The sequence below is a fragment of the Parasteatoda tepidariorum genome, chromosome 1 (genome assembly GCF_043381705.1).
Source record: "Parasteatoda tepidariorum isolate YZ-2023 chromosome 1, CAS_Ptep_4.0, whole genome shotgun sequence".
Lineage (NCBI taxonomy): Eukaryota > Metazoa > Arthropoda > Arachnida > Araneae > Theridiidae > Parasteatoda > Parasteatoda tepidariorum.
In genome coordinates this window covers 60,716,714-60,739,927 of record NC_092204.1, presented here as the reverse complement: position 1 = coordinate 60,739,927, position 23,214 = coordinate 60,716,714, and the positions used below count along the sequence as shown (strand labels likewise).

The 23,214-nt window shown below is 27.2% G+C and overlaps 1 protein-coding gene across 6 annotated transcripts in view; it reads left to right on the top strand.

The window, feature by feature from the left end:
• Nucleotides 1-12,990: 12,990 nt before the first annotated feature.
• The window catches only part of LOC107452643 (Tubulin-binding cofactor E), a 30,688-nt gene continuing 20,464 nt past the window's right edge, over nucleotides 12,991-23,214 (top strand). Inside the window, exons 1-5 of one of the 6 annotated variants that reach the window (XM_071180981.1) lie at nucleotides 12,991-13,100; nucleotides 14,370-14,466; nucleotides 17,175-17,259; nucleotides 18,924-19,118; nucleotides 22,253-22,441. In XM_071180981.1, the coding sequence (XP_071037082.1) occupies nucleotides 14,373-14,466; nucleotides 17,175-17,259; nucleotides 18,924-19,118; nucleotides 22,253-22,441 (563 nt within the window). In that variant the 5' untranslated portion in view covers nucleotides 12,991-13,100; nucleotides 14,370-14,372. Of the gene's footprint in view, nucleotides 13,579-14,369; nucleotides 14,467-17,174; nucleotides 17,260-18,923; nucleotides 19,119-22,252; nucleotides 22,442-23,214 lie in introns of those variants that run through there. The other 5 variants (XM_071180988.1, XM_071180986.1, XM_071180994.1 and 2 more) reach the window with 5 other exon arrangements.

Genomic DNA, 23,214 nt, shown 5'->3' with positions numbered 1-23,214 from the left:
CAATAATGTCAAGAAATTAATGTAAGAAGTTAAATATATATAGTAATCCCTCTCCACAAACGCTCCAGTATTTGAAATAAAATGAAGGGACTCAGTAAATCTGTAGGAGTAGGGAATTGGTTTCAAAGGAATTTAAAATTTTTAGGGGAGTTATAATAAGTATCACTCACAATAAGCATGAAACAATAATATAATCTTTCAAATCATTAAAAAAAATCGATGAAATTCCTTTGGAAATAATTTTTTTGCAAATAAAATGCGAAAAACTCTTTTTAATATATTTTAGTTAAAGTTCATAATTTAAAAGATAAAAGTTTTCAATTTACATGAAATTTACATGATTTCAATTTACATGAAAAATACTTAGATAAAAAAATGCGTCTAGTATATATAAAAAAAAACTTTAATCCGTAAAAAAAGCAGAAATCTCTGTTTTCAACTCTGTAGCTTTGTGACTTTCAATCCAAACCAAAAGAAAAGGAAACTAGTATCAAGCATACAGTTGATTCGCCTTCACGGAGGACTTTTTGGTAAAACTAACAGTTGCGTTACAGGAAGATTAAAACCACAAAAATTTCCTGTGGCTAGTTCGATGGAAGGGAAATTAAATCCCACAATACATCTACCCCTAGGGACATTTTGCGTAAACACAGAAGGCAGCAACATACAAATCGATTAACCATCATCATAATTCGAACCTGGGTCACCTCAGTGGAAGGTGAACTGTATATTTCTTAGATTCTGATTAGTTGTTTTTTAATTAAACCGCAGATATATTTCATCAAAATAATAATAATGATTATAAATAATGTATAATAATAAAACTTTTGGGGGAAAAAACGTGCCTGATTTATTGCTTAATCATGTGACGATCAAAAAAGAAGCTCAAAAGCTACTCATTATGCCTCAGGAAAAAATGAAATTCATAATAAAAGAATTTTAAATGCAACAAAATTTAGATGTAGAAAAATATCCTGGAAAATTTAAGATAAATACGAGATTCGAAACTTTTCCATATGAGATATTTGAATTTTAAAAGAAAATTGTTTTCGCGCGTAATTCTTTGATTAGATTACAATCGAAAAGTTATTGGAAGTATATGACTTTCCGTACGATTCAGAGTGAACTAAAAGAATGTTTTGACAAAAGAAAGAAAATAAAAAGAGGAAAGCGAGAACAGACGAAGGGCTCAGGCCAATTTAATTAAAAGTCATAGAATTTCCTCAATGGTGACTATTTTTACAGTAAACTGTTCCTTGGTAATGTTCCTAGATTGGTATTACTTTAAAAAAATTTCCAAAATTTTATTATAACATCACTATACACAGAAAATACTATTACTTATATGGAAATTGTTTTTTTTTTTTTCTCCCAAAAGTTTGCTCTCCTATTAGTCTGGCCTAGATGTTGCCTACATATTGGCGCAATATTGTTTCAAGCTCTTTATATACATTACTATGCTTTATAGAGCAATAGTTCTAGGTTTCAACAAAATAAAATAATTCTAAAACTAATTTTAAATTTTACAGCTTGAAATTACTATTCTTTTTGATTTTGCACACTTTGTTCTTAAAAACAAATACTTTAAACCTATTTTAAAAAATTTAAAAAAAATTAAAAACCTGCATTGTGTTACATACAGTTATGCTAACAAGTCATAGAAAAAAAGTAAATGAACTAAAATTAGATATCTCTTTCTATGTGTTAAAACTTTAGATCTTGAAAATCCTAGCTACATATTTCGTTTTTTAGTAATTAATATTTTATGATCTATGAATATATTTGAGCAATTGTAAATTTGTTCGAACTACGAAGTAATTTTTTTACAATTTTTAACCCTTAAAATATGTTCAAAGATGTTCTTTTAAGTAAATTCAGATAATAATGGTTTAAAGAAGAAAATAATTCAATATTTGAAGCTATAAAATACGCTATACAAAACTAAAAAATAGAAGATTAAGAACAATTAGAAAGAACAATATACAATAAGGTTAAAGGAGCAATTTAAAATTACTTACTTTTATCAATAAATGAATCTTGAATCATAAATGAAATAATCCAAAGGTCTTTACTAAAGAGTTAGTTTTCCTTCATCACTTCATTTTGCAAATAAATTTTTATAATTATATAATTATATCAAATTTAATCCATTGAGATAAAAGTTTAGAACGTGTTAGGCTGCATTCCAAAGACTACGGTGTCAAAAAATAGTTTATGAATATAAGCTTTAAACAAAACTAAGAAAGAAAAAAAAATTGAAAGAAAAAGAAGAAAAGAAAAAAGCGAAAAAATCTGTGGAATCTTTTTGAATTTCGGCTTTTAAAAATGTTATTTCCCTACAAACGATTATCCTTTTAAGCAATAAAAGATTAACCTAATCTTTTCTATCATATCTCTATTTTACGAACAATAAAAAATCAGGATAAAGTAATAAATAGGAAATGTCACAAAATAAAATCTAAAATCAGACCGCAGCTATATTTCATAAAAAATAAGAATAATAAAATGCAAGCGATAATCTCACATTTTTGTCTGTGAAATGAAAACGATGAAACAGACGACTAACGTAATAGAATAGATGGAACGCGACGTCGAGGGATTATTGCGCAATAATCCCAAATAACAACAACATCATCAAGGGGATAAAGGAGATTGAGGAAGGCATATACAGGTGGTTACGAAAGATCTACAGAGAGGAAAAAACAAGGCAGGTGCGAGGCAGTGGATTCAAGAACGATACGACGAAATCGGAATTGCTAAGTCACTTTTAGAAGCTACAAATATGTGGCTTGTCCACATAGTTAAGGCAGTCAGCATGCTAGCTAGAAATCGCATGCCCTACAACAAGTCGACCTTCACAAATGCTCCTAAGCTCCACCTCTATCTTTTCAAGAAAAAAAAAAACTTAACTTCCTACCTTCATTCTGTGTGTGACTCCAATCACAAATTTTATGCTCCGGGCCATATTTTGTTTTCTCTCTCTGGAGCTTCATTTTTGACTTGTTCTGCGGCTTTCTGGACCGCAAGGCATTTTTGGTATTTGTCGCAAAAACATCCTTCGCCGTTCTACTAGAGAATCTTTTCTTATATCCACTCCTTTATGAAGGCGTCCTATTTCAAAACAATCCAGAAGCAAAATTACTATTCAAAAACGAATATATCAATATACAAAAACAATTTAATATTGTTTTGTAGTACCCCATATAAGATAACTTACCCTTTAACTAACCTCGAAACAATAATCTAACAATACTTTGAATAACTAAAACTTGAATTGATTACAATTAGAAATATTACTGAATTTAATGGAATACATTAAAATTTATTGAATTATTTTAAAATATGTAATTTGCTTTGTTTCATTAAATTTAATTAAACGTATTGAAATTGATTAAAAATGCTTAAAGCTTGCTACAAAAGCCTTTATATTTATGTTTTTCTATCGAAAATTTTCTGCTAACTACTTCCTATTTGTTTACTTCATGAATGTGTCCTATTTCGACATGATCCAAAAGCAAAACTATTATAAGCAACGACACCTCGAACACCCACGAAAAAATATTCTTATAGAGATTCATAAAATTATTTATCAATTAACTACTTTTGAAACAAACTATTTACATCAAATCGAATAAACCATACTTAAGTTGAATTTATTCGAATACATTAATGTACCATTGCATTGTTATTTCATATTTTATTTAATAATAATTGTTATTGTTATCTATTTTTTCATAATTAAAAATATTGATCTTGATTAATTGTTTATAAATATTGATTAGTTGATTTTATGAAACAAGCCGAGGCTGTTCGAAATATTTAAATTTATTGAGTATTTTTTCTGTGTTTGTTTGTTTTCTGAAAGTGTCCTATTTCAAAAGATTAGAAGCAAAATTGCAATACTTACAGATATTATAGCATACAAAAAATAGTACAATTCCCACTACTGATTTTAGATTTTGATTTTTTTATTAATTTAAAATATTTTATTTATTTTATTTGATGAAATACAATTAAAATTACTAAAATTGCCTAAAAATACTTGGATTTCATGGTGATTATTGAATCTACATTAGATATATTATACAAACTTTATTGAACACATTAAAATTGATATAAAACAGTATTTCAATTTTATCGATTTTATTTGAACGGAGGAAATTTATCTTTTTTAAAACTTTTAAATTCTCTCAATTTATTTTTCTTCTCGGATATGAAAATGATTTTGCTGAAAAAAATCTTAATGTCATAAAAATGCTTATTCAATTGTAAAGCTTTCTTTTTCGGAAAAAAAAATAAGAAAAAAAGAAAAAGGACCTTAGCTATTTTTACACAATTATTCTTATTATACAAATATCCTTTGGCAGAGTAACAGAGACTCTAGCTAAAAGAAGATTAAAATGAGTTATTTATTGCGAAAAACCTTTATTTTAATATTTAGTGGCAGAATTTGAGAAAAGTTTGATATAACTAAGGTCAGCCTTAATTTTTCAAACAAGCACTCTGTAAAATTAGCTCTGTATCAGATTCACAACTTACGTAAGGAAACGAAATTAACTTACTCCATCAAGTTGTTGTTTTTCCCCCTGTCAAACAATTCAACTGTGTAACATCTCAGCACTATTTAATATGCGTTGAATATTTAGCACCAGGTCATTTTTACAATTCATAAATTTTTCTTCCACGATTTTATGTTTCTATATTCACCGATTTTGCGCTGTTTATTTTCGAAACCATACTTTTACTGAGTAGTAACATGAATTTATTCTACATGGAGAAAAACATTCTATTAAAATTACCGTTCTGTATGATAATGACATTTCTGGTTAAAAAAAATAATAAATAAATAAAAAAAATTAAAAAAACATAATGTTTGCTAAATAAAACTAAAATATACGGTATTTAAACCTTTTACATTTTCTATTCATATGGGAAAGGTTTACTGGAAATTCTGATTTTCAAAATTATAGTTCTTTTTACCACACATTTAGTAAGAAATATAAAACTGAAAGCGAATTCCACCAAATAAATGGTTTACATGCCATGCTCTAAGGTATCATGAAAAATTACATAGTTTCACCACATTTACCAAATGAAATTAAAATTAATAAAAATAAAAATTAATAACATACTTTTCCTCTTGAGAAAAGGTAATTTTATCTCACTAAATTTTATCTCATTAAAGAAAATTAATCATGATGCCATTAAAATGCTTACATTCTCCATAAAATGAGGGGGTCAAAATTAAAATCAACAGTTAAATTTGAAATTATCTGACTACAAAAATTATGGCTTCAGATTTAAAATTTTTTAGATGTTTGAGAAAAAAGCTGTAGAATATGCGTCGATATAGTATTATTTTAAATTATACTGGTAATTTTAGCTAAATAATTGAAACGGTGTAAAATTAGACTTACTAAAAAAATACTGCCCTAAATTATAATATTTATTTATCAAATTCATACACGGAGAAAATGTTTTGTTGTAAAATTACCTTACTGTATAGTAAGGTAATTTTACAGTTAATTAGTATGTAATTACTGTATAGTTCTTGTAAAAAAAAAATAAACATTCTGAAAGTAAAAATATTTATTAAAAATTTTAATTTTGTTAACTGTTACAAGAAAATTAACTAAAAACACAGTGCAATAGTTAAATTATTTTCGATTAATTGACTTTATATTACAAAATATTGCATTATCCTTAATATAAGCGAATAACTAATCGCTGCCAATAAACATAAAATAATTATGAATAATCATTGTGAACGGATAAGGTTCTATTCCTAGCAACTTGAAGCACACCCAGCTAGATGGGGTACCAGCTTGAGCGCAATGCTGACCACATTGCCATTACCGTGCTGTTGATTACGAAATTGTGAAGTCTTCTGAACCTCCATGAACCCCTGGCCCTCAACGGGCTGTTGCAGAAATGCTTTAGAGATGAAATGGGCTCAGTCGGTTCAGACGCAGCCCGTCATCTTTTACTGAAAAAAGGTTTCGAGGTCGAAATTTTCATAAAATTTTTCAGAGGCCCCAAATATGATCAAAGAATAAGTTACAATTAAATATAACGAAACAATAAAATCAAGCATTGATAAATCTCATAAAAGCTTAAACAGTAATAATAATTTTAAAAAATCTGCCTCTAAGTATTGCACTTTGTTTTTATCAAAGTCATCTTTGTCTTTATGCAATATGTAAGTATTTATAATATTGAAAAAAGCTTGAATGCGGTTGATGAAGCAGTTAGAAATAAAAATAATTCTTAAACTTTACGATTTCCAATAAGTATTTATGATAAGGAATCTTACAGACGATAAAAAAAATGACTTTGTTTACTGTTGTTGACAACTACTCTTCGACATTTCTCTTTAACATTCAATTTTAGACCCCCCCCCTTACTTTTTGTTTTACATGTTAATGATAAAAAATGATTTACAGACTTATTTCCTTATCTGGACAAAAAAAAGGCTGAGTGCAGAGATTTTTGGCCTTTATCCGATGTATAACTCTGGCTTTGGTGGACTCGTACTGTAAAAAATCTTATGTATCTTGGACTCGGATTAAAATTCTTCTTTCTTGGGCCGGAGCAGATCTCCAAAAATGAACCCGAACTCCATCTCCAGAATGCTTTACCAGTTATGAATAATAGGAAATCGAGACAGTGGCTACCCAATCTACCCAACTTTCCGTTCTTATACTTATTAAAATTTCCCTTACTAGCCGGTTAATAATAATATTCTTATAAAACTACCCACTAGCAATCATTTTGTTAGAATATGAAATGTGTATAAAAATTAAAAATAAAAATAAGAAATAAGAAAACATAACGCCTTACTAACTTTTGATACTGATTTTTCCGTTTCAACATGCAACTCCAATCGTGCAAAAGAACTAACTTTAAATATGCTAATTAATTTCTGCTGACGATATTTTAAGTTTCGGATTATTTTAGCATAAGTTTTTGATTAAATTTGGATTTTTGACCATCAAAAAATCGGGTTAGTGACTATCTGTTGGTATCTGAAAATTATGGACTCAATAGTGCAAATAGCAAACGATCATGATCTCAATAATTTTTATTCCAATTTTTGTATAATTCATCATATCAAAGAAAATAAAAGATATAATAAAAATAAATAAATAAATACACATTTAATTTAAGAAAATTTTAAAAAAAATCTTGGACACATTTATAAGACTTGTTTGCCGAAATTTATATTCAAAAATGGTCCTTTATAATAATTTATTATTTTGCATTCTTTGTTTTAATAATGGTCGAAAAATTCTAGAATTGTAACGTATGCAAATTTTTTTCCTGATTCCGAAGTATGCTATATTAAATGACTATGTACAAAATTTGAACGAGATCAGCGGGATAGTTTTTGAATAACTGAATTTCAAAAACGTTGTGAGCTAATTTTTTATTTCACCTGAAATATTCGACTTATTCCGTTCCAATTTTAGACCTTATCATTAAAAATTATTTAATTGCAAAATTTGTGAGAACTCTTATAGCTTACTATTCAAAATTTTCTAATCACTTTTAAAATCGTAAAAGTAAATGTGTAATTTATAAATAAAAAATATATATGTTTAACACGCACTAACGAGTGACTGTCTTTGGATAAGCCCGTTTTAAGAGTGTGAACAATAAGTTTTTTGATTCTCTTTTACATTAGTTTCAGAGATATCGCGAAATACGTAAAGGAAGAAATTAACGCCAGGAGACCAAACTTTCAACTGCTCTCCTATTTAAACTATTAGAATTAATTTTTTTAAATTGTAGCTACCCCCTCCTTCAAGAATCAAGAATCCAAACCATCGAAAAAATGTTTGTTTATTCAGAACAATCACGGTTTTGCGTGTGTTTTAGTAATTTAAAGTATCATTTGCACAAATTCAATATCATATTTACATTTAGTCCCTCGAATCATTAAGATTGCCTCTTAATACGTGACAGTTCGATGACTGAAACAAAAAAAATGGACATTGTGTGACATTTGACACTACACGACATAAAATTTTGTATGACATTATTACTGTCATACAGAAATAAAAGTTAGCCGAACCAATAGCAATCTGATTTACTTTTGAAACCAATTGTTTGCTTTTCCTATAGCTGCATATTTTCATTTCTTCTAAAAAGGAGCAATTAAAGAATCTCAGTTCTAATTTGCACCCTGTAAAGTTTGTTTTTCCGTTAATATATTATGCTTGCGGGGAAACGTTCGTATAGTCTCACAAATATTTTTCTTTTCTCTGTTTCTAGTAATTATGTTTAAATTAAATTAGATTTATATATTTATTTATTTTGTTGTGCTACCTTAAAAACTATTTATTCCACCCGCGTGATCATTAACCATTTTCGGCTCAATCTCGCAACATTTATTCAAAAAATATTTCAAGTAAACCACTAAATATGGAAAAATATTTGTTTCCAGACTTTCACCGTTTTTTTGAGAAAAGACTTTTTTTTAAAAAAAAAAATTNAAAAAAAAAAAAACATGGAGATTAGGTATATCTGCTTACTTAGAAGTTTCGGTGTACGATCGCAGTTGCTAATGTGCTGCCTATCTAAAATTTTCAATCAAAATTTGCTGAGCCGAAAGGGTTAAAAAACGAATTGCTTGGTTAAATATGTACCAATTCAATTGCTAAGTTTGATTTAAAGTTTGGTTACTGAGCTAGGATTAATGAGCAATGAAAGATAAACGTTTAATTTAAATTTTGTTTGTAGTCACAGAAATCTTTCATTATATAAGTAAAATAAAAAATAAACAATTTTAAGGAAAAAGGCAAACATGTAATTGTTCAAAAACCCAATTTTTCAATTCTCAAATTCTAATTCCCATTTATTTACTCATTCACAATTTAATAAATTCATTCATTTTTTTTTTTTTAATTTAAAAGAAATCCTTAGAAGAAATTAATTGATTGATTTACTAAAGAACTATTAAACTTAGTATGCTTTTAGACTAAGAATGCTAAACTTCTTTTTTAAAATTGGCGAAAAAAGATTGTTTGGGAGCTGCAATCTATTGAATTTTTATGTAAATTCCATATTTTTTAGCGTTATAATAATAATATCAGTTTGCTTTAAAAAATTAAAAGACAAAGTACAGCAAATTGTTTATAATATTTCAAAGTTTATAAGGGTAATGTTTTCGAATTAAAAGAAGAAATATTTGAAGTTCTGCGCACTTTGTATTTTCATTCTTTTTTTTAAAAAAAGAAATTAATTACAGTAAATTTTTAATTTTAGATAATGGTAACTAATTTCCGACTTTTCTCTGTATAACTAAATCTTTGATCTACATTTGTTATGAACATGTTCTAGTAAACTTTTACAAAAAGGAAATTTTGCATGGAACTATCGAAAGATTAAAACCCTTAGTACTTTTACATTTCGGAAATATTTTATTGTTATAATTTTAGCTCTTTCTTAAATTTACTGAAATTCGTTTGAAAGATCAAGGATAAAATTTTTCGAGCTAGATGTGTAGGTTTTTCCAAAAATTTTGTGCCTGTACTGGGACTATTAGAGAGCCAAACGATGCGCAGATCTATTTTTCAGATAACAGTCGTTTTTTCCTTATTCTGTGAATTAAGGATAATTTTTAGTATATTAAATAAGAATCTGATTTAAAAAATGTAGTTTTAGTTTTTTTCAAGTTCTTTTAAAATACTTAAAAAATGTTGGTTTTAATGACTTCAAAACGTATTACTTATTTTTAAACTTTTTGTATAAAATTACTTCAAGACTTCCTCATAGTTCTTTCGTCTTTTTTTTTTTTTAAATCAAAACAATTTAATAACAATACGAACTCCTTATCTTGAATCTGGAAAAAATGCATGGGTCATTTTTTTTTAATAATTTTATCCCCTGGCTCCAGTTAGAAGCACGTAAAACACCTGCCATGATAAAATGTACACCTGCCATGATAAAATTATTTTTGATTAAGCTCATAAGAGGATAAGAGATGGATTGACTATTAACTATCAACAATTTCTTTTTTTTTCTTTTTTTTTTTTAAATAGAAGAAGAAAAAAGTAAAAGAAACATGTTATTTTGAATTCTTGAAACTGTGTCTCTTTTAGTTATTTCACTCCAAAAGTAAACATTTGGAAATATTAGAAAACTGCTCGAAATAATATGAAAACTTTTTAAACGTGTAGTTTAAAAGCGACCTGGAGAAGAAATTTTTTTTAAACTTGTTTGTTGTTATCACTTGTTTGTTCTATTGCCACCACCTGTTTGTTCTACCGCCTAGACTGAAGAATAAATGCAGTTGGAGAGTTAAAATTTGGCATTTTAAAACAAAATTTGGCATGTTGTTAACACTAGAAAGACGGAAAATTAGTATATACCTATATTGCCCAAAAGCAGTCAAAATAACTGCATTGTGAATGCGTAAATAAATTTTTTTTAAATTAATTTTTAACATTTTTAATATTATTTACCACAAGTTATTAGTAATATATAGCAAGTTATTAGTAAATATTAACAATAAAAAAAATTATATGTTGTACAAAAAGTCACAAAATTCTAAGAAATTGTGTCATTATATACATCATTGCTTTTCTAATTGAAAATAAAAAGCAGTCAAAATGACTTCCTTAGGCAATCTAGTGTTAAGGCCATTATTATTATCATTATTGTTGCTATTGTTGCTGTTGGTTAACTTGAAATAATTTTTCTTCCTGAATATTTTTCTAAGTTCATTTTTAAACTATGTTTGCGTAATTTACCTTCAAATATCTGACTTTAAGACACTAATAACAAGGATGGAACATCTTAAACATAATATGCTTATATTTGAGTCTTTATTATTATTCCATGCACTAGATATATTGAAATATTGATTAGTATTTATTTAAAAAAAATAGTCGAAATAGTTATGACACAGGATGATTATTAGTTTGAAAGTACGTCGAAATTTAATGAAAAACTTAAACATTTAAACCAAAATAATTTAGCTGTTTTGTTTGCTTGTTATTATGTACAAAATATAGTGTGTAAAATTATTTTATGAAATTTTTTACACTATTCTAAATTTATAACGTATTTGTTATGCTATCACAACTATTATCTACTCATCGTTGTAAACATCTATGATAAAGAGAGATTAATATTTTCTGGAATACTATAACGAAATAAAAAACTAATACTTACTACTTGCTTTGCATTTTGAACGTAAGTAATGTATTTTCATATACTTACATTTTTTTTTATTATTATTATTCGTAACAAAAATGTCATACTTTGCAAATAATCGGAAAAAAACGTAAGCTTTAAGATGATTCTTGATTAAAACTTCATTTGCTTCGAAAATATACAAATAGGAAATAACAGTCGAATTGTTTCAAGCGCTTCAAAAATAAGTGCCAATTTAAATATTTGCCAGATGTGAATTTAGGTTTTTCTTGTATTGTTTTTCTTTTTTTTTCTCTCTCGGCTTCTATAGCTTTTATAGTTTTCTTTCTCACCTTTATTTTCCTATTTTTCATTGGCAACTTTACATTTTCTATTACAAATCTTTTTTGTTTCTTTACATTCACGTATGGCAAATCTTGAAAATGGGCACCTATATTTGAAGCGCTTGAAACATGTCGACTGTTATTTTCTATTTGTATATTTTTGAAGCGAATGAGTTCCGGAGATATAGAGAGGTACGCAGAAAGTGAAAATAACATTATGTGATCCATATATTTTCGATCACTCTCCTGATAAAACTATGAATACCTTACTTTCCAGATTACAGTTATCGCACTCCCCTGTATTTTGAGGGTCAAAAGCCCAAATCTGTCAAAATAAACGTTTGTTTAACATGAAAAATGTGTGCTATGCCTGATTTTTGTATTTTGAAATATCGTCTGCATTAATTAATTAGCATGTTTAAGCTTAGGCACTAACAACTTTTAAGATTGAGTCCTAATACGTGAAAACCAACTCATTAGTATAAAAGTTTTCTCCATTTTTTTCGCCCTGTGCAACCAATGACGGCGTTCCGGGTACATTTATAACAGGAAAGTTTAAAAATATGTATTATCTGAAAAATTCAAATTTATTTAAAAATTATGACATTTTTAAAAAAATCATTAATCCCAATTCCCAATTTAATTAATGTAATATCTATATATTTGATTAAAATATCTTTCTTCTTTTTTTTCCTAATAAACCGGGAACATTTTTTAAACATAGTTGTTCTTGAATGTTTTGTATCCCATCAGAAGCCATCGACAAATATTGCCCTGCTTGGATGGGAGGAGAATCAAGAAATTATATAAGTTTGGGAAAGAACGAGGGAGGAGTAAAGGGAAGTGTGACTTGCCGTATTTTTGCTTAAATAAAAACATTTATAATCAGCGTTTAAAATATATCAGTGTTATAATATGCCATTTGTATTTATCATTGTTCATCAAGATATATACACATCTCATCATTATTGTTTTACTCTCAAACTCACTTAAAACAAATCATTAAGTTATAGTATAAAAATAAAATTTGAAATAAGATTTATAACATGTGTTTTGTTTCTGAAATGCTAATAAGTTTTTATTATATAGCTTGTTATTTTTCAAAGGGGGAGGGCGTAAGGATATGGTGACGTGTGGCACTTTGAGACAAATGGTAAATAATATGAGGAGGAAATCAAAAATATTGGGGAAATTGCGATAACAATTATGAATCAGTGAGTCTTGATAAAATAACAATTATCAGTAGTCATATTATCATGGTCCATTCTCATTGCATTTAATTTACTCATCTCCGATCACCGTCGAGGAAATATGAGAATCTGATTAGTGAAATATATTTTACCGTGAAAAACTCACCAATCAGGTACTCTTCAATCAGTGTCACCAGTGCGAATTGGAATGTGCCTTTTTTCTCCAGCAGGCAATCAGACATGTGGCAACCTTATGCAGTGAGAATGCTCCCGTGATTTAGCAGCCAAAATATACCTTAAAATTCTATCTATTTTATTCTTTATTGATAACTGTAACTGTAGTTATCAGTTATGACATCACTTTTGTTTATATATATTTTCCCCACTGGATTTAGTTTTGATTTAATTATAAAGTTAAGTTTTGAAAGTATGTAATATAATTGATTTAAAAAAATAGCATGTTTTTTAAAATTGAAAACATCATTTAAATTAAAAAATAGTCAAGTTAATTGAAACAATATGGACAATTAAATAATTTATCAGGTGGTAATTTACATAAAGAACTTAGTTGAAACCGGTTAATGGTTGAAAATTATTTCGTTCCTTTATATTAATTTTCTTTCAAACAGTCTCAGTGTTTTGCTAATCAGAAATAAAGCAGTAATTTTTTATTATTATAATTTTTTTACCAGTCACTTTCATTGGTTTCAATATTCCTAAGTAAATGGAATAAAATATAAATTTACGTGACTATATTACGCATTTTATTTTGCGAAATGCAGCCGCATATAGAATATACGCAAAAAGACATGTGTTGTAATTATAAATCAGTGATTTGAATTTATATTTTCTTAAAAATCTTCGCACAAATAACCTTCTCGCCTTGGGAAGTAAATTTTCAAAGGGTAAACAATATTCAAGCAATTTTAAATGCGACAAATCATCAATTATCTGTACAATATTGCAGCAATTGACAGCATTTTGTGTAGGGAACAAGTTGCCATGAATGGCGAGCAGCTGTGGGACTGTACTGCTTTCCAAAAGGCCCGCACTTTTTATTTTATGTGGCTCTCCATCCCTGAAGATACCTCTTTTTTGTATTAGACTGCAAGACTTATTATGCTTGATAAAGTAAATATAAGGATGTAATAAACTCATAGCCACCTTCAAGTGAGCTGCTACTTATTACTTAATTTTTACAAGTACAAAAAACCCTTTTGTAATTATAATTGGCGCAAACAGGTATTGATATAAAATTATCCTCCTCTACATAATTTACAGAAATTTTGTTATATTCTTCAAATTAAAATTGTGGAAAAAAACGAGTGAAAATTTCTGACAAAAATAATAATAATAGAAAAGGATAAGATTTTGATACTTTAAATCATTGTAGCAATACTTCATTTCAACTTCATTTGTATTATAAAACAAAATACTTGGAAAAATTTACTTTATAAATGATTTTGCCTCTAAAATTAAGAAGAAAAATAACAAATATTAAGGTAGAAAAACTCAACAAAAATTTAGAAGTTCCCTATAGCCATTCATTATTTTTTAATGGAATTTTTTTTCTATAAGAAAATCTCTCAATTTTTGGTAAGATAAGATATTTTTTAATAATAGGGTGCACAACAGTTTAAAACTTGTTATAAATATTTTTTTCTATCTGATTTCTAAAAAGAGTTTTTTTATGTAGGTTATGGGTGTTTCCTCTGTTGAAATTGGTTGTAGAGTACATTTTGAAGGAGAATTTGGAACTGTCCTTTATGTTGGTCCAATTGAAGGAGTTGATGGTGAGTTTTTCTTCATATTTTAAAGAAGAGTTAAAATCAATTAAATATGAAAAGTTTTATGAATGAGTAATTTATTAAAATTTATTTTAAACCAAAAATATTGCCTTATGAACTACTAAATGAGTTTAAAGTTTCAAACATTTTTTAGTTCATAAAAGTTGGTAGTATATTTGATGTTTTATTAGCTAGTCATATTTGTTTTAGGTATTGTGAACTTACTCATTTTCTTAAAAATTAAAATGTTGGCATACCTGTTATGTTGAGTTTTCAGTTGTAGGGTTTTTTTTTATACTTGTGTGCTATCACAACTATATTGGCAGCATAACAGTCAGCATAAAGAAAAATGCTTGCGGAACTAGCCCGGCTAACTAACTCTAATAAATAATAATGCAATTTTAAATAATAACAATTGAGTGAATGAAAAAAATAACGAAAATAATACTAAGGAAAAATTATAAATTAAGGAAAATAAATTAAGAAAAGTAATAAAACACTGATTTGGCATGATCTTAGTTACATTTTGGTGGAAAATGTACAGGCATAGATTGTAAAATAGAATGGAAACAATTTTTTTATTGAGCCTGGCGCCAAGCAAACTCTGATGAGTATGATTCGAGATGATGTCACAATGTTCCACATTGTCTTTTATTCCGTCATTTGGCGGATTCCCATGCTCTGTCGATTGTTTGGGTGTCGACGAAGTTCTACTTATGATTGACTTTCTTATGATGAAATCCAGCAATTTCCATTTTGCTTATCTGATATACTCTCTAACTCTCAGAGTAAATTGCACTTCCTTCTTAAATGTTTTCAACAATTATTTGAAAAGAGTAGTTGCAGTTCTATTAGGAACAGTTGATAAGAATATTTCTTTGGGCTCTCTACACATGGCGATAAAAACCCACTGTTCTGGAAATACTCGACATGGATTATTTTTCCTTTTGATGAGCAAACTTTCATCCACGAGGATATTCCAGACTGTTTGATAAAATGTTGTGTTTTTTTTTTTATAAAGACCACGCCATCTTTTTCACTGTTCGATAAATCCCATACAACTCCAATACTTGCCCTTTCTATTGCATTGAAGATATATAACAAACACAAAAAGGAAGGAAATTTTTTCGAAAGAGAAGCATTTGGTTGCTACTTTAGCTCTTTTTGGATTTCCAGTTTATCGCTCTATCTCCAAACTTGGCATGGTTGCGATAGTTGCGTTTTTTTTTTTTAAAGTAAAAACCTTTTGACAAATTAAATATTTTCTTCTTACATTTCTTAAACCACTAATTAAAAAACATAAGTTAATAAATTTGTCTATGTCTTGAATAGACAAACTGGATACACTCTAAATTACTCTATTTGTGTGCAAGTGCTACTAATGTATTTGTCTCTGATAGTATTTTCTGATTTCACTCGTCTTAATATTGTGTTTTTTCATACATAAAATTCATAGATAACATAAAATTTATTTTTTGATGCAGGACATGAAATTTTAGTATTGAGTAACAAAAATTCAAACCAACCATTAAATGTCACACATGTATTATATATATGTAACATAAGTCTGAGTTACAAACAGGAGAATTGTACGATTTTTGTTCGGAAGATTCTTTAAACAAATTTAATAAATCTACTTACAAGTGATTTTTTTTTCTTAGATATCCTTCTGCATAGGAAAAAAAAATCCATTTTAAAAACTATTTGGTTGATAAAATGTGAGTATACTTGATGACATCAAATCAAAATAAATTCTAGGTTAACATGGGTTTTATTTTGGGATTTCAAAAGGTTCTTCTTCATCATTAGGACTTTGCTATCTCTCACTGAAGGGTGTAATTTTAGGCAAGATAATTTAGAAATAACCAGATATTGCATAGATTGATATATACTATGTTAAGGATTGTTTTTGTTATTGTTTATTTCCTGCTCATTTTTTATAAAAATTCATACCATTTCTTTTAATTTTATTTAACCTTTTGTATATGGCCCTTAGCATGACAATATCCGTTATCCTGGTCCATCAGATGTATTAATTGTTATCAAAGTATTAAACATTATAATCTATGTTCCTATATTTATCTTATTTCTTATTATTAATAACATAAATAGCTAATGGTCTAAAATCTTTTTTCATTTTGTTGACCTACTCCTATTGGCTACAAAAATTATTTCATAGGATCCTTAATCTGAGATCCAGATTTCTTTGCTTGTCATCAGCATAAATATTTTATGAGTTTTCAAATATTTCATAATTCAATTTTCAATGAATTATGAAATATTTATTTAGAAAAAAAAATTAGATCAAGTTGCAAATGTATTGCAGGAAATGATTAGGTTTAATTTCATCCCAATAAAATTGGAAACTAAATTTGTGGAACCAAATATGTAATAAATAATTTTATGTTCTTTTGAATGAATAATTTTTAATTTAGATATAGCAATCCTTTTAATTATAAGAAGTAAAAATAGTTCAGCAATCATAGGGATTGGTAGGTTAAGCATACAAAAAGCAAGGTCCCCAATAAATACTTATTATAAAGCATTATTTTTACATTGAAACTTCTATAACCTATAATGACCATACTTATTGGTTTACTCTTTGATTCCTTTTATATAAAATTTTATAATAATCACTCATTTTGGTTTAAAACTATAATAATGACAGTGCACTTATTGCCCATATAAAAAGATTAATTCAATTTGTGTTTTAGGAACTTGGCTTGGTGTTGAATGGGACAATTTAACAAGAGGAAAGCATAGTGGTTGTTACAATAATATTAATTATTTTCAAACAAGGTAAATAATTTCATAATAAATTATATGAAAACACAAGTTTTTAAACTGAGTGTTTTCATCTAGTTTTCTCAAATCATTTTACTCATAAAATATTTTTTTAAACCTTTACTAGAAACCATAATTAGTCTCTTACGTTACAGTCTCTAAATTTAGATAACAAGTTATTGAAAAACAGTTTTTTTTAATTATATTTTAAAATTTCAATGAAAGTTATTCAAAGAGACAATTTCCCTCCCTTTCTTTAAGCATTTTACTTACATCTAAGAGCATATTATATTATGGCTCCATGTTAAATTTTATGTATTTATTTGTTTAAGAAAAAAATTGCTTAATCATATTTATTTATTTATTCTTAAATACAAGTAAAGAACTTTTCTTTATTAAAAGTATGTAAAACTCCTAAAAGAAAACATAAAACTTGGTTGACTCTAATGTACATAAGATTTAAACTTTTGAAAATCTTTAGTTATGTTTACAAAAACATAGTTTAAATTAAACAGATGAAGTTAAAAAAATATTTAGAAAAATTCAGAATTTATGTTATGACATATTTTTATCAGATCTTTAATATTGAAATTATAGAAATCTTGCCTGATCTGCATTATTTTTATGTATTCAGAGCTTTCCTTTGTCAATAAGCAGAAAAAAGTTGTGTATCCTTTTATTAGACAATATCTCTTATTGGATATTTTTGTTACCAAATTTTTCCCTTTTGACACAAATTTTTACTAAAATATTTAAAAGCATGTTGAAAATAGTTCAGTAAAATATAATTAAACCATAATCAAAATATTTTATAATTGCAATGTGTATATCAGTATATTTTTTTCCAAAGAGCTTTAAAGTATTTGCATTTTAGGTTGTATTTGTGTGAACGAAATTATTGTTCAAGCTCAAATTGACTTTTTTTTGTCTATGTATCAAGAAAAAATAATATAATTGCATGATAATCTGAAACTATGTAGGCATAATTCTATTGTGTTTTATTTTTTAAATTTCATTTAGAATGAAAAAATTAAGTAATCATTTATCTGGTTCGAAATTTTCCAGTCTTGAATTGTCCATTCATTTCCAAATTATTTTTTTAAATTTGTTTTATGGATATCACAAATAAAGTCTAAAAGTCTTTCTAAAAAATGGTTCTGTTGTTACTTATAAAATTCTTTTACTTTTTTTTCAACCATCTATTGTATATTTGTCAATAGAAAAACTTACCTTTAAAATTACTTAAGGTGTAGAAAAAGCCACCCTGTTTTGAGCATTCTAAACATTCTCTAGATTCATCACATGTGAATGATGAAAACCAAATTAATTTTAAAAATAAAAATGCAAAATTACCGATTAAAAAAATGAAAAAGAAGATTAAAGTGAAAAATATAACAAGAAAGCCAGCATCAACCAAACGAGGCAATCATTGCAGAATACATTTCAAACCAAAATGAAGAAAGTGTGGTACTGATATCATTTTCTTGGTAATTGACATATGAATGAAGCAAGATTCTAGAGCATCAGGATGAGCTGCTGTGGCATTCTTATCTTTCTTTTGTCCACCTTATGTAATTTTAAAGTAAATTAAGTTTTTCCATTAACAAGTACTGTGCCTTTCCGCATCAGTTTCTTAGGATTATTCATTTCCGCTATTCTATATTCAATTTCTATTTTAGTATTCCCAATGCGGGCAGTTTCATTCGTCAATCCAAAGCAGACTTGGGAATTTCTTGTCCAAAAGCCGTGAGGCTAAAATATGGTCATGAGGATGCATCCTCTGTAACTCCAACTTATATTTATCTGCCACAGAAAAGTGGACCTGAAAGGCATGTTGAGATGGTTGGAATGAAGAAAATTATGGGAAAACAAAGGTAGCTATTTTGTTAAATGTTTAACTTTTATTACAATATTCCAAAACTAAATGAAAGTTTTGCCTTAAGATTACTAGCAGTTTTTGATTTTGAACATTTATTTTTTACTAAAAGAAATTATTACTTATATTTTCACAGGATTATTAATCATTTCGTGATTTATAATTCATAACTACAAATAAAAAATTTTTTAGATAATGACTTATCTAAAATGAATGTTAAATTTCAGAGTAGTAATTTATTTCAACCTCTGATAGACAATAAAACTACAACAATTTATGTCAAAAGGAGCTATTTACCAAACGTTATATAGTAAATACTATAAAGTAGTAAAAATTATATGGCATAATTACTTTTTTGCATGCCAGCATGAAGATTCAGACAGCTTCGAAATCTTGTATTGTCATTGGTGATGTGTAATCTGCCTGATGGTGCATAAAGTGATTTTAAAATTTGGTTTCTGATCAACAAAGAGTCATTCTTCTTCATGGTGAATACAGATTCACTCATCCGCCAATGATATTGCCCTGAAAGTTGTTTTCAAGATCTTTTATAGTCTAGGCTAATTAATGATCTTTTTTAGTCTAGGCCACTAAATAGGCTAATTAATGTTGACAATAAAGGTGGGTCCAAAAGGGATTGGGTATATTTGTAAAGGATAAGATACACTAAAGTAAATAAACGTGAATAAATCACAAATTAATAAAGTACAGAAAGGGACCTGCTTGTTTTGGTTCTATAAACTAGAACCTTCCTCTGTGTCTAAACACCAAATAATGATAAAAGATAAAAGGGGATATATAGAAACATGCAAAAGGAGATTTGGATTGGCGAGTGCCTCAGGGTGCAACAGAGAATAGACTTTCAAATATTAAGAAACTGTCGAATAGTAGAAAAATCATTAACTAAATTATTAAAAACCATGACTTACAGTTTTCCTTCTAATATTATTAATTCCTTCTCTTGAAAATTAATCTTGTAATGCACTGAATTCTCTAATTTGAACTTATCTGAAAATCAATACCTGAAATTCGCTAAGATTTTGAATAAATTTGAGTTGAAAGCCGTTTTTTCCTCTGCAAATAAAATTTCATCTATCTTAAAGATCCTTTTGTTGATATTAATAGCTGGGGTATGTATCACATTTTGTGCCAATGGGGTTTTGCGTATATTGAACAAACTAAATGCATTTTTTAATTTCGATTTAAAGAACATGAGAGATATGTCCAAAATCAGGACATAAACCTATCTTTCGTTGCTCTACATAACTGGAATTCTTATCACAGGTTTGATCTTTCTTCTGAAAAAAAATCTTCTTCTGAAAAATTTTGTTAAAGATCTCTCTAGTATCTCACCATTTTCCAATATTTTTATATTTATTATAATTAATTTGTTGCACCTTTGAGATCATGCCAAATTCCCTCACACCTGTTTCTGGTCGCTTTTTTTATTATCTTGTTGAGACTTATCCCTCTGTCCCTATTGGTTAAACCTTTTTGCACATGTTTGCTTTTTACTTCTATCATTTTGTGTTGAAACACTAAAGAAGCTTCTTGTTTATGGAATCAAAACTATAGTATATCCATTTTTGTAGTTTTATTTGTGATTTATTTACACTGTTTTTTTGCTTTAATGAAGGTGTGCTTTTTGTGGATTTGGTCTGGACTCAAAAACATCCAGATCAGTAAGGACCCATTTCTGAGGTTGAACAGAATTTTTAAACAGGGATTTCTAAACTCTTTTAATAATGTGAAAATGTGTTGTTCTTCATGTTTATTATGTTAGAAAGTAATTTTTTTTATAGAAAATCATTTTGTTTACTCATTTTTTTTAAGAGCACGTCAGCTATATTTATTATTATTCTAAATTTTTTGTTGCATTAGTTTTTAGCAGTTTTTAAAGCTGTTTTATGAAGGAAATCATTGTAATAGTATTATCTAAGTCTTGAATAATTCATGCCTTGCAAGAAATAATATTAATCAAATAATTGAAACATTATTGTGAAACAATGATATGTTATAGCGACAAAAAAATTAAAATAAAAAAATAAATTATTTAAAAGGTAGCAAATTTAGTAAACTGTAATGTATATATAGGTCCCACATCAAGTTTTGTTATTTAACATTTCTTGCAATCTTATTGCTGTCTTATAATACCTATTGCTTCTTATATATTGTAATGCAGTTTTAATGTAATTATACTATTGCAATATTGTGTTAATATAATTTAGTCATTGAAAATATAAATGAGTCTTAAATATATCCTTATTTGATTATCGTTTTTAAAAATGTTTTCAGTAACTTCCATAGTTTGACTAATGTTGTACTGTCAAAAATNACGGGAAACGAAAGAGAAAAAAGAATAAACCCGACCTTACTCAAAAAGAGACAAGCAAACAAATAATATGATATCACTTTTCCATAACATAATTTTCCCATTCCCCCTCCTCTGAAATTAGTAATACATTTGCAAAGCAAACACTTTCAAGATCATTTCACTGCATTCTGAAGTAGGTGGTGGTTCTATTTATAGCAGCGCAATGCAAAGCATCGTACTTCGGGAAAGCGTATATATATGCCCGCGGCAGTTAAGGGGTTAATAATGTGAAAATGTGTTGTTCTTCATATTTATTATGTTAGAAAGTAATTTTTTTTTATATTAAATCATTTTGTTTACTCATTTTTTTAATAGTATTTATATTTATTATTATTTTAAATTTTTTGTTGCATTAGCTTTTAGCAGTTTTTAAAGCTGATTTATGAAGAAAATCGATGTAATAGCCTTGAATAATTCATGCCTTGCAAGAAATAATATTAATCAAATAATTGAAACATTATTGTGAAACAATAATATGTCATAGGAACAAAAAATTAAAATAAAAAAATAAATTATTTGAAAGGTAGCAAATTTAGTCAACTGTAATATATTTATAGGTCCCACAGCAAGTTTTGTTATTTAATATTTCTTGCAATCTTAATGCTGTCTTATAATACCTATTGCTTCTTATATATTGTAATGCAGTTTTAATGTAATTATACTATTGCAATATTGTGTTACTATAATTTAGTCATTGAAAATATAAATGAGTCTTAAATATATCTTTATTTGATTATCGTTTTTAAATATGTTTTCAGTAACTTCCATAGTTTGACTAATGTTGTACTGTCAAAAATGCTAATTAATGATCCAGGAGAAGTGAATGAGTTGAAAGAATTAATACCAAATGTTCGTGACTTAGATTTATCTCAGAATCTGCTTTCATCTTGGAAATCTGTTAATGAGATAGTTGAACAATTACCTTCACTTGATACACTCATCCTTTCGTAAGTTGAAGCTATCAAACTTTTTTTTTCTTAAAAATTTTTTTATTTCTTTGTTTGTGGAATGAAAAAAAAAATTTTTTTTTCTTTTTCCATATTTATTTATAGAGATTTCAAATTACATATTCAAAATGTCTAATAGCTCAAAAAAATTCTAGTTATATATTAATCTGAAATATCAATTGTATAAGTTCAAGTAATACTTTTTTTCTTTATGTATTGTTTTCTTAAAATTGTTTTAGCTTGATACACATTGCCATAGTTGTAAGATTAGTGATAAATTGATTTGAAGAAGAAAATTTTTTCTTTATTACTATTACTTCAAGCTTACTTCAAATTGCTATTTCAATTGAATCACACATGTTTTGATGGTACTATATCATGCCAATATCGTCAGACAACAATGTAAAACAAACCATTGTTATTTTTTACTTATTCCAGTTTAGATTATGCTGGTGCATTTCAATTATCTGCTGCGATGTTTAATCTAACAAGCTTCTAATGCTATTTATTTTGTTATTCAACATAGTTAAACATTGTTATTTAAGCATAATTAAACATTTTGATCTCTAAATTCACTACTTTTGTATTGTGGTTCTATCTAAAAGCTTTTGTAAAGGTTTCATCCAAATTGTGATATTTATTAATATACATATTTTACTCTTAATTTTTTTTGGCACCGTATTGCTTTTTAGCATTTTTGCTTATCAAAGTTCTCCATTGCGAAGATTGGCATGAAAATTATATATTTAACAAGCAAACTATTAATATAATTT